General features: G+C 40.2%; 1 protein-coding gene across 1 annotated transcript; it reads right to left on the minus strand.

The window, feature by feature from the left end:
- Positions 1-705: 705 nt before the first annotated feature.
- On the minus strand, positions 706-16,724 carry LOC149023672 (ATP-dependent Clp protease ATP-binding subunit ClpA homolog CD4B, chloroplastic-like). Its single transcript, XM_089144198.1, has 10 exons — positions 16,593-16,724; positions 15,577-16,203; positions 14,921-15,036; positions 14,693-14,815; positions 14,397-14,582; positions 13,561-13,776; positions 5,974-6,191; positions 2,621-2,696; positions 2,458-2,547; positions 706-2,186 (listed from the first exon to the last, which is right to left on the minus strand). The coding sequence occupies exons 2-10, from the start codon at positions 16,139-16,141 to the stop codon at positions 1,017-1,019; spliced, it is 2,760 nt and encodes a 919-aa protein (XP_089000324.1). The 5' UTR covers positions 16,142-16,203; positions 16,593-16,724; the 3' UTR covers positions 706-1,016.
- Between the last annotated feature and the right edge of the window lie 287 nt (positions 16,725-17,011).

Consider the following 17,011-nt stretch of genomic DNA (forward strand, 5'->3'; position numbering starts at 1 on the left):
ACATGACAATTTCTTTGCAGAATTTTTGGCTAGAGGTTCTAAGTTACATGGTTTATCTAGTGTTTGGTGGTTGTCTCTACCCTCTTTCGTTGTAGACTTTCTTTACTTTGCCTCCTGGAGGATTTCTCTAGAGTGTTTAATATAAATTTTTTATTGACGAAAAAAATGAGTGCAGCTGATGGAAAGAATAATTTGTCAATGAATTAAATATGTATATTATTGTGAGATTAGAAATGGCTCACTGTTAAAGAATTTTTTGGTTTCGGATGTCTCTTTTCCTTCCAGTTTCTCATCTCCACTGGCTGGGAAAAGCCATCATCTGATGTTCCAGACTGAAAGGCCATACTAATTTTCTTGAGGTTGACTGAAAGAAACAAGCAGAAGAAACCACAAAGAAGCAATTTCCAGTAATCAGCTATAAGATCATAGAACTGGAGAGTCAGGATTGAGCTGATTGCTACTCTTCTCCCATTAAACAAAGAACAGGAAAACCTCGGTAAAAAAGGAAATGCCTCAGCAATCATAAGAACGAGTGAACAACACACAAGCAAGAAAACGTCCCCCCTCTAAGTTTGTCATGTCCAGAGTAAATATAAAAAAAAAACACAGCACAGAAGATATGCTCCCTTTTCTGCCAATCCCATCAACAAGAGGATTTGAGTTGCTTGAGAAGTAACAACATTAAGGTCCACATTCCAGAGAATAAAATGCAAAAAATATAAAGCTCAAGTTGACAACATTAGAAACTAAATCCAAAATGTGTCAGTGACTTGTGTACTGTTCATCCCCAGCTAAGCAACACTGTAAGTTGAAGTATAGTTTTTTCTCCAATGCCTATGAAAACAAAAACAACCATAAAAAGTAAAAATAAAAAAAAGGGCCAGTGCTTGGGGTGATGGTACAACTCTAAAATTTTGGCATCTACGAATCTACTTTCATCTGATCACCAATGCGTTTCTTTAATCGAAGAAAAAAACAAATAAATCAATACTGTTGGGTGATCAGTGTGTGGCAGGTTACAAAGGAATTGCAGGTTCAGGAATGCCACTGCTTCCATTTAGCACAGTCACATTTCCATCTGAATCAACATCTACAATGACAGAGTCTCCCTCCTTGATCTCTCCCGCAAGCATCTTCTCTGCCATGCTATCCTCCAGAAGTCTCATTATTGCCCTTCTCAGTGGCCTTGCACCATAGCTTGGGTTGTAACCTTCGTCAACCACTCTATCCCTAAATCTATCTGTCACCTGAAGCTCAATGTCCTTGACTTTCAACCGGTCAAAGACTTCCTTCAACATTATGTCTGCAATCTCCTTCACCTCCAATTTTGTGAGCTGCCGGAAGACAATCATTTCATCCAACCTGTTCAGGAACTCCGGTCTGAAGTACTGCTTGAGTTCCTCTGTCACTAGGCTCTTTATCCGATTATAGCTGCTATCCTTCTCATCATAGTCAAGATCAAATCCAATCCTCCGACCTCCCTTCTCAATCACACTACTTCCCACATTTGATGTCATTATTAAAAGCGTGTTCTTAAAATCCACAGTTCGACCCTTGCTATCCGTCAGCCTTCCATCTTCCAAAATTTGAAGCATCATATTGAAAACATCAGGGTGTGCCTTCTCTATCTCATCAAAGAGGACAACTGTGTAGGGGCGCCGGCGAATAGCTTCAGTCAACTGCCCCCCTTCAGCGTACCCAACATAGCCAGGAGGTGACCCAATGAGCTTGGAAACTGTGTGCCTCTCCATAAATTCACTCATATCCAACCTAATCATTGCCTCCTCAGATCCAAAGTAGTAGGCAGCCAAAGACTTTGCCAATTCAGATTTCCCTACACCAGTTGGGCCAGAGAATATGAAGCTAGCAATAGGGCGGTTTGGATTTTTAAGCCCAACACGAGCACGGCGGATGGCACGACTTATGGCTTTGACAGCTTCATCCTGACCAATTACCCGTGTGTGAAGCGTCTCTTCCATCTTTAGAAGACGGTCAGACTCATCACTCGAAACCTTTTCAACAGGGATACCAGTCCAGGATGAGACAATATGCTGAATATCCATTTCGGTCACAACAGGACCCACATCACCAGCCTCACTCTCTGCCTTGCTCATCTCTTTACCTTTGTCTATAATATTCCCAATCTGAGTTTTGAGATCCATTTCTCGATCCCGCAACTCTCCTGCCTGTCAAAGATCAACAAGGTTAACCTATACTAAGATACAAATGTCTAGGTAAGCCAAAATAATTGAAGCTAGGAAACTATCCAATGAGTTCAGAACAAAGACAGTGCTTTGCTGAAAATTAAAAAAATAAATTTCTTGCTAAGTATGACAATTTTCTTTTCCCCTTCTTTCTGGTAATTTCCATTTGACAAAGACACAGTATAACCACAAACTTTCCCCCCTCTTGATCCAAAAATATAACCAAAAGTAAGAAAACAAAATATTGTAACACCTTTTCAAAGTCTTGGCTGCGAACGGCTTCATTTTTCTCCTTGGTAATTTGCCTTAGTTCTTTCTCAAGCTCCCTAGCTTCCTCAGGTATCTGCAACAAACAAAGCATTCACAACACTACAAGTGAAGGTTTTGGTAAGATCAGACCACGAACGCGGACATACCTGTGCATGATGAAGCCGCACACGAGAACCAGCCTCATCAATTAAATCAATTGCTTTATCAGGAAGGAAGCGGTCACTTAGGGCAAGAAAAAATCATATCAGAATATGAAAAATGATCTTGAAAAAAATAAAAGAATAAATTTTACTCCTATCACAAGTTGATAAATTAGGTGACCAAATGGGACAAACTCAGCATCATAGCAGAACCTCAGTTATACACTGAAGGCACAAGCTTCAAAACATGGCAGCTAATTTCTCACGGTAAACCAAGGACTGACAAGAATAACAAATAAAATCAGAAGATGACCAGTTTAAACAGACCCAAAACCATAAGAGAACAGTCACTAAAAAGCATTAATGTATTTGCCAAAATCCCAGATAGATTTACAAGGTTTGCTGCAGCATGAGAGATACATTAGTGTTCAAACATCAGAGCATGCTATCTTAGAGTTCTGGCAAAAAATAAAGCTATTCATCAACGGGGGGACAGAACACTTGTTGAATCCCTCCTTCCTACCACTGGTTACAAAAAGCTGAAAAACTCATTCAGATTAAAGTAGTAACCACAATGCATGGCACCATGTAACCAACAGGTCAATCTTGGGGGAATACACCAATTTATCTTACTTTAAGAAACATGAGAGCAAGATGGATTCTGTTAATTAAATTACACAATCCTAACACATTCAACTCAGGGGAAAAGGGAGGGTCCTAGCCTACACATCTAATATTTCACCACAATTTCAATTTCCTTACATGTGTTGGTTAGGACCTTCATTTTTCTAGATGAAACTGTTAGGATCGTTAATCTAATTTAATTAATCAAAACCCATCTCACTCTCATGTTACTTAAAGTAGGATAAAACAGTGTATCTCCCTGAGATGACCCGTTGCAACATGATAACTTGTGCTTGTGCCAACTATTTTTTTCCTGAACAAGTTTTTGGAACTTCACCAATTGTGCTCAAAATGTTAAGATCCCTGAATTAGTTTGACAATACTGGCCATGACCAATCTAATCCTTATTACGATTAAACAGTTAAGCTACAATGAACTGTTTCACTACTGACCACTAAAATCCTTTCAGAACCTAAGTATAGTGAACCCTAATCCAATCATGTCTAATCTCACCACAGCTCTCAAAAGTTGTTTGAGTGCAGACCATATGGATAATCCAGCAAGTGATGAGCCCACCTCAGAGATTGGAGGAACATATCTTCATCTGGTGGTGAAATATGGCAAAATTTGATCTGAGATCTTAGTCATATTCAATAAGAAGAAAATGGCAAATCGCCTACATTACATTTTCATTCTCACTTGTTGCTTACTTTTCTTCCCTTTCATTCTCTCCTCTGTCTTCTTTTCTCTCTTACAGTTTTCACATAGACTCACCAAATTGTACAGCACAAGCAAATGATATCATTAAGTATAATGCCAACATGATTAATCACCAGACAGAATTATTTCCAACTAATTTGAAAAGACATTCTAAACAAATTTCAGATGCAAAAACATGATATCACAGAGCAGAGGTGACATATTGCCAATTGACAGCAGACAAAATGAGCAAACAAGTCATCATGTAGGATGCCTAGATTATTAACCTTTTTTTTTTCTTTTCTTTTTTTTTTTTTTTTTTTTTTTTTGGGGGGGGGGGGGGGGGGGGGATGTATAAGACGCCTAGATTATAAATCACCACATAAACTATTTCAATCCAATTCCAACAACAACATTGAAACAATTCCTTTGTAAACACAAAGAGGAGGAGCTGGAGCAGTGTATAGCCAATTGACAAGACAGCCTAAGAAGAGGGATCTCTGAAAAAAGTGAAAGGGGTTTATGGGAATGATGAGTTTACATATTTCTCATTTGCATTCTACTCTAGGCACCATTCCCTGGGCAAGTAGTTGAATTTTTTTTATTTTTTTCTTTTTTTGGGGTTTGTGTAGTGTGGGCAATTCTTTAGGCAAATTTTGAGCAATGGTACTCCCACACTAATGGTAGAAGCATTCTCAGAATCACTCACAAAAACATTTTTGTATCAAGCAAAGTTAGCATGCAATAGCACTGGGCTTCCATCGTCTTTGTGATGAAAGATGAAAATGCAATACGACATTGGATGCAAGATATCTTGTTTTTTCAAATAGGCGAGACGAGATGGAGGTCGAGAGCAGAGAGTTGGGATATCTCGATCGAGATCTCGCCATACCTTGCCCTAAATCTCGCTTTAACTCTCAATTTTGGCCTTTTTGTGGATTTCAACTGGATTTTCACTTGCAACTACTCTTACCACATCTACAACATCAAAGGAAGATCAATCATTCTTTGTTTGTCTTATGAACTTATGATTTAATGACTTATATTGAACTTCTAATGGTTGTATAATTTTATTATTTTATTCTTGAAAATTGAGATTGTGATACTCATGGATAGGATTTTGATAACATTTAGGTTATTTGATGCATTTGATACACTTGCTTTTCATTTATATGCCTTAAAGGTTCTATATTACATGTTGTATAACCTTGCATTTCCCTAATCCTACAACATTTCAGTTTCACACTATGGGTAGACTTAGAAATCATACATAGGGTTGTTTTCTGACAAATCCAAAACCACCAATGTGTTCAAAAGGCCTTAAATTGGCTAAATATCAAGTTTCAAACCAATTGGGACCCTAAAACCCACCGAGATGGGCCACTGAGTTAACGCAAAAAAAATTGTATATCTCGACCGAGATGTCGCCAAGATGGTCGAGATCTCGGTTTTCCAAGGTGGCAAGATCTTGCTCAAGAGAGAATCTTCTACCATGGAGTAGAAGCAATGTTGGATAACAAAAAAAAAACCATGCAGTGAGTACATGGTGCACCTTATTTTTCAGTTGCCTCCTTTTCTTGCTTGAAAATATGAAGGTAAAAATCTGTATGTGGAAACCCACAGTAGACATTGAGAAAAATTCTAAGTACTAACAATCTCTTTGTTCTAGGAGTTTCATATTCAACTTCTTGAGACTTATGAAATGTAGCGAAAGTTTCACCCCTAGGCTCAATCGTGAAGCTTCTAGTTGCAAACTTTATTTTTCACATATTATGTTATACTGAAAAAAAAACTAATCAGATACAGATTAAAGTATATAATCCCTTTGGAATATAAGTTAGCTTATAAGCATACCTTACTAATTAGTGTGCATTTTATTATAAATCTCAACAGCATCTAGATTAACCACTCAATATTCAAAAATGAGAAGTTAAGACTGGAGCGCTGCACTACTATACCGATAAGTTAGCTACTTCAGTTAATTATTGAGTATCAGCCACTATGAATATGGCACACTAACACGCAAAACAACACACCTGATGTACTGATGTGAAAGCTGTGCGGCAGCAACTAGGGATTCATCCGTGTAACGTAGCTTGTGGTGAAGTTCATAACGCTCTCGCAGACCTCTCAGTATCTGTATGGCTTCATCAACAGAAGGCTCTGGCACTTTTACTGGCTGAAATCTTCTTTCCAAAGCTGGGTCTTTCTCAATATGCTTCCTGTATTCATCTAGTGTTGTGGCACCAATGCACTGCATCAATTAAAAAAGATTATGCCTCCTGTTCATTCTGATACACTAGATTTTTAATATAGTTGAGGTTTGAGAACAAACTAATTGACCACTGCTAATCTAGACTAAGATCATAACAGTCTTTTTTTCTTCTCTTTTTTTTTCTTTTTTTTTTTTTTTTTTTTGGGGGGGGGGGGGGGGGTTGGTGGGGGGAGAGAGAGAGAGGCCAACTCACAAGAGATAGCTAAAGGTAGGTTATGAAGACATGACTGAATAGTGTAAGTCAGCAATTGCAATTAATTATTATGTCTAGAGACCAGAAAGAATTACTGCTCTAGCCTGAATTGAATGAGGGCTAATGCCAAGATCTTTAAAAAAAAACAATTCAAATGGGTTGATGGAAGAGGATTGTTGAAAATTCAATAATAGAGCTTATGGAGTAAAAGTGCACTGATGTCAAATGGGGAGTTGGAAATTTTGTTTGGCTATGGGGTTTAGATGGTGCAATATTAAAGGATCAAGAGGCTATGCGTGAAACTAGGACCCAAACCAATATCTAAGGAGAAAGTTGCTTATAGAGTGTGATGAACACATTTATGTGTGAAAGCTTAGGGCATAAAACATGCATTTTGTATAATTAGAATAGCACTGCCTTGGGGTTTTGTTGTTCAAATTCTATCTCTTGATCTCCTTCTACTGCTAATTTCTGTTCTTCTAATGTAGCTGCTATTCTCGTATCACTTCTGCCACTTCTTCCACTTCAGCTGCCTTCTTTCTTTTTCTCCCTAAACTGCTCTATCTCAGGGCCAAATTAGTGGAAAAGAGGGCAAATAGATGACGAAGAAGGTTTAGGGGTGGGGACCTTGGCTCTGATACAAGATCTTGCAGGACACTGAATTGGGCCTGCTGGCTTCCATGGGAGGGGAATTAGAGGTATAGGAAGAGGAAGAATGGGGGAAGTAGAGGCAGGGGGAGAGAATCTCACATCTGTATTCAACCTATAATTGCATCCAAGTAAAAGCTACTTAGAAGAAGAAACAAAAATCCTAGTTGAAATCAAAATCAAAATTCAGACCAAAACCTAACTCACTCTTACATAATAATACTAAAACGAAATGATAGACCATTAATAAATGGGTCTATTACCCATCAGAGAAGGATGGGCCCCAGGCCTGAGATGTGAAAGACACTTAGGAAGCAGTTGGGGAAAGTGGGAAGGGGGCAAAAAGTTACAGCAGAGAATCCTGTAGAAGGGGAGGAACAGGGTGAGAGGAGGATATTTCTGAAGTATTGAGTGAAGAGTTGGCCACCAGGTTTCCTGTCAGAGAAGGAGGATTTGCACCTCCTGTTGTGAGTTCTAGACTTTCTTCTTTCTATTTCCTGTTTTTCTTTATTAACCCCAATCCAGTCTGCAATATTTAACATCCAATTCAGAATACAACACTGCCTTAATGTTTGAAATTTTGGGTCTCTATCAAATTGGCATCAGAGCATGTACAATCCTTGGGGCATGGTCAGATCACAAATGGAGGGTAGAGTGGATGAATTGGAGAGAGCCATGAGGGGAGTGACTGAACCTATGTCCAGTTGGGAGACGAAGATGGAATCTCTAGTCCAACAAGTAGAGAGAAGCGGACAGAGGCTTGAAGTCCTTGATAACTTTATGGGGGCATGGCAAGGCAGATGCATGGGAAGGCAGTAGAGACTGAGCAAACCCAACTGACAACAAGATCAGAGACAGACTTCCATCAATGCAAACTGCAGGGGGCGAAGCAACATCCGGGTCACGACCCGAAAATATCCAATCACAGGGCGCTGATGATCGATTTGAGCGACAGGAACAACCATATCGTCAACTCGAATTACCAATCTTTTCAGGTGAGGATCCAATGGGTTGGTTTGCCATGGTCAAGTGTTATTTCTTGACAAATGCTACACTGGAGGAGGGGAAGATTCAGGCAGCTTTGGTGCATTTTGAGGACACTGCCCTTTGCTGGTTTCAATACCGTGAGAAGAGGAAACCCATAACATCATGGGGGCAATTACAGAATGAGCTCCTTCAACTACAATTGAAACTCCTCAAGAGGAGTTGGTTACGCTGAAGCAAGTTGGAACGGTTGCTGAGATTAGGAAGAATTTGAGGCATTGACAGCTGCGGTGGGCCCCATGGATGATGAGTGGTTGAAGGGCATAATTTTAGCAGGCTTAACAGCTGAAACCCAGCTGAATTATGCCTTTTTGCACCTCCGTACCTGGACCGGCTGATGTACATGGCCCAGTGTATTGAATCAAAGAATTGAGCCCTTAATGGCCCAACCATTACTAACACTTGACAGCCCCAGTTTTCAAATAGAGGCCCCTATGCAGGAATTAAACAAGGGCCCACTAGAAGGCCCACAGCCTTATCGTCTTTCCTCCAGACCTCCCCCAGCAGCGCCAGCAACAACTACAGAGCGAGAAGCCACCCTGCGCAGGCTGCAACAGAGCTGTATGGCCGGCAACAGCATCAAAATTCCTCTTACAAGGACCTGCCATACTCAGAATGGAAGGAAAATTTTGATACGACGCTCTGTTTTCATTGCGATGAGAAATACCACCGCAATCACCAGTGCAAGATGAAGCACCTTCAAGTGGTACTCCTAAAGGAAGACGGCAGCATTGGTAGCAATGGTAGCAATGGAGTGGAACAAACACCAGAATGCCCGGTGAAATCTGCTGCAAATGAAGAGATCTAACTCTCCAGCCATTCAGTTGTGGGGATCGATTCCCCAAAAACTTTCAAAATCAGGGGAGAACTACAGTGCATTGAGGCCAGGGTCTTAGTAGACAATGGCAACCCCCACAACTTCATCGCCCACGAGCTAGTTCAGAAGCTCCAACTCACTGTCCAGCATCAGGGGTTCCAGGTGCGCCTCGGGAATGGGCAGCAAGTGTGTGGCAAAGGAGTTTGTCGAGGGCTCCATTTCACATTGCAAGGGGTCACGACAGTTGAAGATTTCTTTCCATTCCATTTGGGTAATGTTGATCTTCTCCTAGGTGTGGCATGGTTCTCTACACTGGGTGAAGGTCATAGCAACTGGAAGCTTCAGACGACGAGTTTCAAGCAGCATGGTGAAACAGTCAAACTAAGGGGGACCTGACTTTACTGCAGATAAAGACCACTCTTAAAGGAGTTTTGAAAGTTGTGGAAGCCAGGGATGAAGGATTTTGGTTACAAGCACTTCTAACCTACAAGTTTGAAGAGGCATCATCAACAACGGATCTGCTGAAGCTGCTTTTGGAGGAATTTCAGCAGCTACTCCGAGACCCAACAGAGTTGCCTCCGCAGCAGGACCATGACCATTCCATTTGCTTGGTCACCAGCAACCAACCCCAAACATACAACCGTACCGATACCCACATTCTCAGAAGAGTGAAGTATAACGAATGGTTGCGGAGATGATAGCCGCAAGGATAATACGAACTAGCAACAGCCCTTACTCAAGCCCCATGTTACTTGTAAGAAAAAAGGATGGTAGCTGGTGCTTTTGTGTTGATTACAGAGCCCTTAATAGCATCACCACACCCGACAAGTTCCTATACCGGCTATTGATGAGCTGCTCAATGAACTAGGAAAAGCTGATGTGTTCAGTAAACTCAATTTGAAGTCAGGGTATCATCGAATCAGAGTCGTTGAAACAGACATAGGGAAGACAGTTTCCAAGTGCTGATGAATTTCCGTTCGGCCTCACCAACGTCCCAGCCACTTTCCAAGTGCTGATGAATGACATTTCCAGACAGCAGCTGCGGCATTATATCTTGGTGTTCTTCGATGACATCCTAGTATACAGTCCGAATATGGAGGAGCACAAACACCACCTACGCACCACATTCAAGCAGCTAACAGCTCCAAGCTGATTGTAAATAAGAAGTGTTTGTTCGCAGTTCGGGAGTTAGAATATCTTGCCCACATCATTTCCAGCAAAGGCGTTGTGGCAAACCCAAAGAAAATCCAATGTGTCGCGGACTGGCCACACCTAAGACACTCAAAGAGCTAAGGGGATTTCTAGGTTTAATCGGTTACTATTGGTGATTTATTGAAGGCTATGGAATGAAGACAGCCATCAAGAACTTTGTGGCTGCCTGCGATGTGTGTCAGCAAAGCAAATCCAATTGATGATGCCAGGGGGACTGCTCCAACCTTTACCTATTCCGGAACAAGTGTGGAAAGACTTCAGTATGGACTTTATAGGGGGCTGCCAAAAACAAAATGGGGAGACACTATAATGGTGGTGGTCAACAGGTGACCAAATATGCACATTTTATGGCCTTGAGTCCTTGACTCATCCATATTCAGCCAACGAGGTAGCTATAGCCTTCAGCAAAGAGGGGGTTTGCTTGCATAGGATGCCATGCTCTATTGCCCGAAATAGACCACGTCTTCCTCAACCATTTTTGGACAGAACTGTTACACATCTGGAACTGAACTGAAGTTTGGCAGTGCTTATCATCCTCAAATGGATGGCCAGGTTGAAGTAGTGAATTGAATACAAGAAACTTACTTGCGCTGTTTCTGCACCAGAAAGCCACAGGACTAGTGCAAGTGGCTGCCATGGGCTGAATACTGGTATAATAACTCATTCCACAGCACAACAAAGATGACTCCTTTCAAGACATTGTATGGAAGGGAGCCACCGGTGTTGTACTGTTGTGAGCATGGGCATTCAAAAGTGGATGAAGTTGATGCATATCTCCAAGAAAGGAACCATATTCTAGAGGAGCTGAAGGCCAACCAACTCAAAGCACAACCCAAAGGAAGCACTATGCGGACAAACACTGTAGGGAGGTGCAATTTGAAGAGGGGGATTATGCTTTTTTACGCATTCAGCCCTATCGGTTCAGGAACTTAGGAAATGACCCAATGAGAAACTCGGCCCCAGGTTCTATGGCCCTTATCAGATTGCAGAACGCATTGGACAATCACATTCAAGCTGCTGCTACCACCCAAATTTAAAGTTCATCCTGTGTTCCATACATAACAACTTAAGAATTTGGTTGGCCCCACAAAAACACCACAGCCACTGCCACCATGCCTAGCAGAGGACTGGGAGTTACAGATGCATCCGGAGGCACTGCTTGACACTCGATATCCAGCGGCAGACACTTGGAAGTTCTCATCCAGTAGAGATCCTTGCCACCGTCTAAGAACACATGGGAAGATTTCTTTGAAGTTGCAAAGTTGTACCCAGAATTTCACCTTGGGGACAAGGTGCAACTCCAGGGGAGAGTATTGTTAGACTAAAATTAAACAGGTCTATACCCGTCAGAGAATAATGGGCCCCAGGCCTGAGATGTGAAATACACTTAGGAAGCAGTTAGGGAAAGTGGGAAGGGGACAAATGGTTACAGAAGAGAATACTACAGAAGGGGAGGAAGGGGGAGAGAGGAGGATAGTTCTGAAGTATTGAGTGAAGAGTTGGGCCGCCAGGTTTCCTGTCAGAGAGGGAGTACTAGCACCTGCTGTTGTGAGTTCCAGATTTCTTCCTTTTATTTCCTGTTTTTCTTAATTAACTCCAATCCAGTCTGCAATATTTAACATCCAATTCAAAATGCAACACTGACTTAATATTTGATATTTCAGGTCTCTACACAAAATAAAAGACTAGAAATTAAAACTGAAACAAAATATTGATGAGGACATCAGTGGACAATTTCGAGTTTACCAGCGACGCCGGCATAGAGATCATTCCACAACAGAATTAATGTGGATGGACGATGAGTTCGAAGGCTATCAGATTGCTAGGGTCCTATGGTTCGATGAGGAGCACTACACTATCGGCAGTTTGTCATGTTATTTTCTTTAGGCTCAGTGGGTTGGGTATTAGCTTGCTATTGGTTTTATTTTTATTTTTATGTATTTTTATTTTTATGTTTGAGTCTTTGTGGGCTAGGCCTAGAGTATATTATGGCCCAATTCTGAATTAGTTTGGGTTTGTGTTATATTTGCAACTTCAGTTGGGGTTATTTTGGGAATTAAGAATGTTGGCTTGGGAGAGATTAATAATATCATTTAAATCTTGTATAGGACTCGTTTTGGCTTCAATGAATGAATTAAAACAGAAGATTTATCTCTCTCTCTCTCTTGCACAGATCTCTCTAGTGTGGTTTTCTCTCTCTCAGGTAAGTCCTCTCCTTTCCTCCTCCTTTCTCTCTTGTGTGATCAGACTTCTCTCTTCTTCTTTTCTTCCCTATCTAGGATAGTTGCTTTCTTCTTTCTTCTCTCTCTATCGATTCTCTCTATACTTCTCAGTTTTCTTTTCTTTCCTTTTTTTTCTTTTTTTTCCTTTCTTCCTCTTTCCCTGCTATTCTGTCCATCATAATTTTCTTTCTTCTCTGTCGTACCTATTTTTTATTTCTTCTTTTCTTTCTCTCCTTCTCTATTATCACTTCTAGTACAGCAGTCTTGTTGTAGTTCTCCATTCTAACCCTACTGTCCATTCCTGGGTTTCAGCATTGCTTATAAATATTTTCTTTTCATTATTTATGTTCCTAGATGTTTTCTAACCCCTGTTTTGCAGCCAGGACCAGCAGGTAACTTTATCAAGTCTCTCTTTGAATTTTTTTTTTTATCTTTCTTCCTTTGCTGTAGTTTCTTTAAAACAAAACTTCCACAGATTCCTTTTCATTGTAAATTGCTGAATTCATTGTTAAAAACCTTATTTGACTAGGACAATTATTTTCTTTAGATTTCTTGATATTCTTGCATTCAATTGAGAGTTATGGTGCCAATATCCCCATCCCCTTGTTTCCCTATTGATTCTTGTTTAGTTGTGTTCAATAGTTAGGACTTATTGTGTTTTTTTCTCTGCTTTAACTGTCTTATATGCATGCTTAATCAAAATTCAGGTGCTGCAATTCCTTTTTCTTTTACAACCTGTCAAGGATAGGTGTCTCATTCTAAGAGTCTAGTAGACCACTTTGTAGGTCCCCTAGTTTCTAGGGTTTCCCCTACATCAAATATTTAATTAAGTCCAACTCTTGTTGGACCAAAACACATTAGACAGTTCTTTTTGGGGTTGGACCAGAACCAAATACAACTGCATCAACCATTTATGAAGTCAAAAAAGTTTGGCGGAACAAATGACATTTGCATTCTTAAATTCAACTAACTGAACCATTCTATACCCAAATAACTCCATGACCGGTCATTAAAAATGTGGTTCACCATGTGAACCTGCGCAATTAAGAGCCAAAAAGAATTTCCTATAAGGATACAACTAACTTCAAGGTATGTTTCCAGATCATTCACAACATTACAGAAAAGGAATAAGGTAATTGTCGGTCTTCAAAGACCAGGAAGTTCAATCAAATGCATGTTGACAGACTTCATGCATAAGCATGAAGAAGTTACCTGCAGTTCACCTCTTGCAAGAGCTGGTTTTAAAATGTTTGCAGCATCGATTGCACCCTCTGCAGCTCCTGCACCAATTAAAGTGTGGACCTCATCAATGAAAAGTATAATCTCATCACTTTGTTTAATTTCTTCCATCAGCTTCTTTAGCCTTTCCTCGAACTCTCCACGATATTTAGTACCAGCAACAAGAAGGCCCATATCCAGGGTAATCACCTGAACATCACAAACACAACGTTGCATAATTATCTTATTAATGCAGATGAAGCAAAATAACCATAACCATCTATAGGCGGCCATCTACTTCTCTAGTCAATTTGTATCAGCGTGAAGGATGTGAAAATACAGATAGTATGTTGCTTGTACCCCCCCCCCCCAAAAAAAAAAAAAGATGAGGAACAATCAGTGGATAAATTTAAGCTCCATCACTCATTTTAGTTTCGGAGGAACAGTGACATTTAAACATCAGAAACAATAAGCTTAAACAGAACAGGCTGTAGGAACAATTTACTGATTTGGAACAACTAAATTACACATAGGTATAAGGTTGCCTTTTCAAGATTGCAATGCCATATATTTTTTTTCAATCAGAATTGAACCCTGAAAATAGTATTTTCTCTCTCTTTTTTCTTGGGGGAGTGGGGGTACCAAGTCTTCCAAGATTGTTCCACAGCATCATAAATGACTTCTTGAATACTCCACCTGCGTAACTGATAATAATTACTATTCTTTATATTTATACTCAACTTTTGGCACCTAGAATTCATGTCAGTGCCAACAAATACACATTATGTCCAAGCTAATTTTCAATACCTATATTAACTTCCCAACCTCACCTTCTTTCCCTCAATTGTTTCTGGAACATCACCATTGGCAATCCGTTGAGCAAGCCCTTCTGCAATTGCTGTTTTTCCAACACCCGGTTCACCAATAAGACATGGGTTGTTCTTTGTACGTCTACCCAAAATCTGGGTTACACGTTCTATTTGGGGTTGCCTTCCAACAACAGGATCAAGTTTACCCTACAAAATTAGGAAAATCTTTTTTTAAGGAAAAAAGAAGGAACTTAGCATACAGCTAGCCATTATAGAACACATAAATGAATGTCATAAACAAAAGCAACATGGTGCACCTCCTCTGCCAGCTTTGTCAAGTTAGTACCATACTCCTCAAGTGTTGGCATCTTATTACCACCGCTTCCACCACCAACACCAGCACCAACAGCTTCTGTGCTCTCGCCAACCATACGGATAACCTACGGCCACCAAAGTCCGATAACAATAGAATAAGATGATGATGTTGGATACTCCAAACTAAATTCAGGAGTATGCACAATGACATAAAAGCCTATTTTGCTTGCCTGGGTACGAATGTTATTTGGATCTGCACCAAGGTTCTCGAGCACACGTGAAGCAACTCCTTCACCCTCACGAAGCAATCCCAAAAGCAAGTGCTCAGATCCAATATAATTATGACCTAAGACATTTAAGAATAAGATATAACCATTAGGGTTTTCAGACTTAGGAATAGAGAGCAAGTTTCGATGTACAAAAGACCTCATGCAAACATTGTGACCTTATTATTGCAAACTATAGTTAAGGAACCGTAAATACAGGAAATTATGTACAACAAGCTCATTACTTCTCCTTCAAGATGATCTCAAAAACGAGTTCTTTTCCATCATTCAAGGTGGATATATGTAACATTTCAGACAGGTGTTTGTCAGTAATTAGCATGGAGGGGTTGGTTCCGGCAATTTTTTGAACGCACAAAAAAAAATTGACTGCTACCCCTGCTGGCAGCCAAGGAATTGGAATTTTAAAGGGTACTTTGTAAAGCATAAAAATCTATGAAGATACTGATGAACCCAAAGAACTGCACTATTCCATTCCACTGGCTTCCAGCAGGGATCCTAGCACCCATTTTCTCCATAAATTGGACAGGAAAAGGTAACCGACAGAAAAGGACAGGTTACATAAATTGTACTTTTACTGAAAATGAGGTTCAGAAAGTTACCAAGCTGCCGGGCTTCCTCCAAGGAAAGTTCTAATACACGCTTTGCACGTGAAGTAAATGGTATCTCCACTGCGACAAATCCGTTGCCCCTACCAATAATCTTCTCCACTTCCACACGAGCATCCTTTAAATTGATACCCAAGGATTTCAGAACTTTTGCAGCAATACCAGTTCCTTCACCAATAAGACCCAACATAATTTGTTCAGTCCCAACAAAATTGTGTCCAAGCCGCCTGGCTTCCTCTTGGGCAAGCATAATAACCTTAATAGCCTTTTCTGTAAAGCGCTCAAACATTGCTACAGCTACCCCTCGGCTAGCCTTCCCTTGTGAAACATAGAGAGCAGCAGCCATCTTGGAAAAAAAATTACAGTCCGACCTTCCCATGTTAAATAACGCATTAGATCCTCGCAAGCCCGAAAAACTCAGTAGTCTCCTGGAAGGAGCTTGCACATTACACATCATTTTTACACTCTTCTTGGTCTTCCGTGAACCTCGAAGTTGGCCATTACTCTCATCGAGAAATGCAGTGGGGAAGTTTGTCGAATGAACTATAGCCCTAGCCATAACTTCCAGCGACAAGAGAACACCCTAGAGAACACCCTACAATCTGTATAATCTAGCACTTCCTGCACATATGAACATCCAGAATAAAAAATTAACAATAATAAACAGTAAAAACAAAAAGGAAGCACCGAAAAAACATCAAATACTGTCGAGCCTTATGAAAAAATGCATTAGAGTAAAAGAATGAGAAACACAGATTCTTCAATTCATTGTTTATACAAACAATAAAGGAATAATATCAGGTCAATCAGAGGTCACACGCGTGAAGATCACAGAAGAGGATTATCTTCCTAAGGAGAAGAACCGATTCTCACATTCCTGTTGAGGATTTGAATCATCAACCCTTTGTTCTAGAATCCACCACCGTCCAAACTCCAATCTTAATTAATGGTTCACCAAAACAACACATACCTAAAAGAAGAAAGAAAATGTCTTGCAAACAATGAATTACCTTTAACAGAGCTGGAGAGATGCAGAGGAAACACAACTAAGAAAGAGATTTCTTCAAACTTCCGATCTAACTTCGGGTTTCACGGTGAAATTTCCCCTTTTTTTTGATTTGGAGATTTCGATTTGGAGACGGCGGTCACGTCACTAAGTACTTTTCATATGTACGTTTTTACCCTTCGAAGTAAGCACGTGTTTTAAATGGGAGAATCAGCGCAAAAAGGTCTCCGCTATACACTTCTCTTTTTGATATTCAAAAAGTTGCCAAACAAATATGAGATATATCAAATCTTAGAGTTTCATTGAAGCAGTTCCTATTATCTTGGAATGATGGCTGAGTTATCAACTTCCTATTATTTCTGAATAATGATGAGCAATCTAAAATTTGAGTGGCTCGTGATCTTATCCTTTATAATGCTAAAT

The sequence above is a fragment of the Hakea prostrata genome, chromosome 2 (assembly GCF_041222555.1).
Source record: "Hakea prostrata isolate BN-2017 chromosome 2, UWA_Hpros_2, whole genome shotgun sequence".
NCBI lineage: Eukaryota > Viridiplantae > Streptophyta > Magnoliopsida > Proteales > Proteaceae > Hakea > Hakea prostrata.

Coding starts and splice junctions, on each gene's coding strand:
- LOC149023672 (XM_089144198.1), bottom strand. CDS start 16,141: ATGGCTAGGGCTATAGTTCATTCGACAAACTTCCCCACTGCATTTCTC. Junction 15,037..15,576: donor GGAGGAAGCCCGGCAGCTTG/GTAACTTTCTGA, acceptor TAAATGTCTTAG/GTCATAATTATATTGGATCT. Junction 2,697..5,973: donor CTTTCACATCAGTACATCAG/GTGTGTTGTTTT, acceptor TCTTGCCCTAAG/TGACCGCTTCCTTCCTGATA.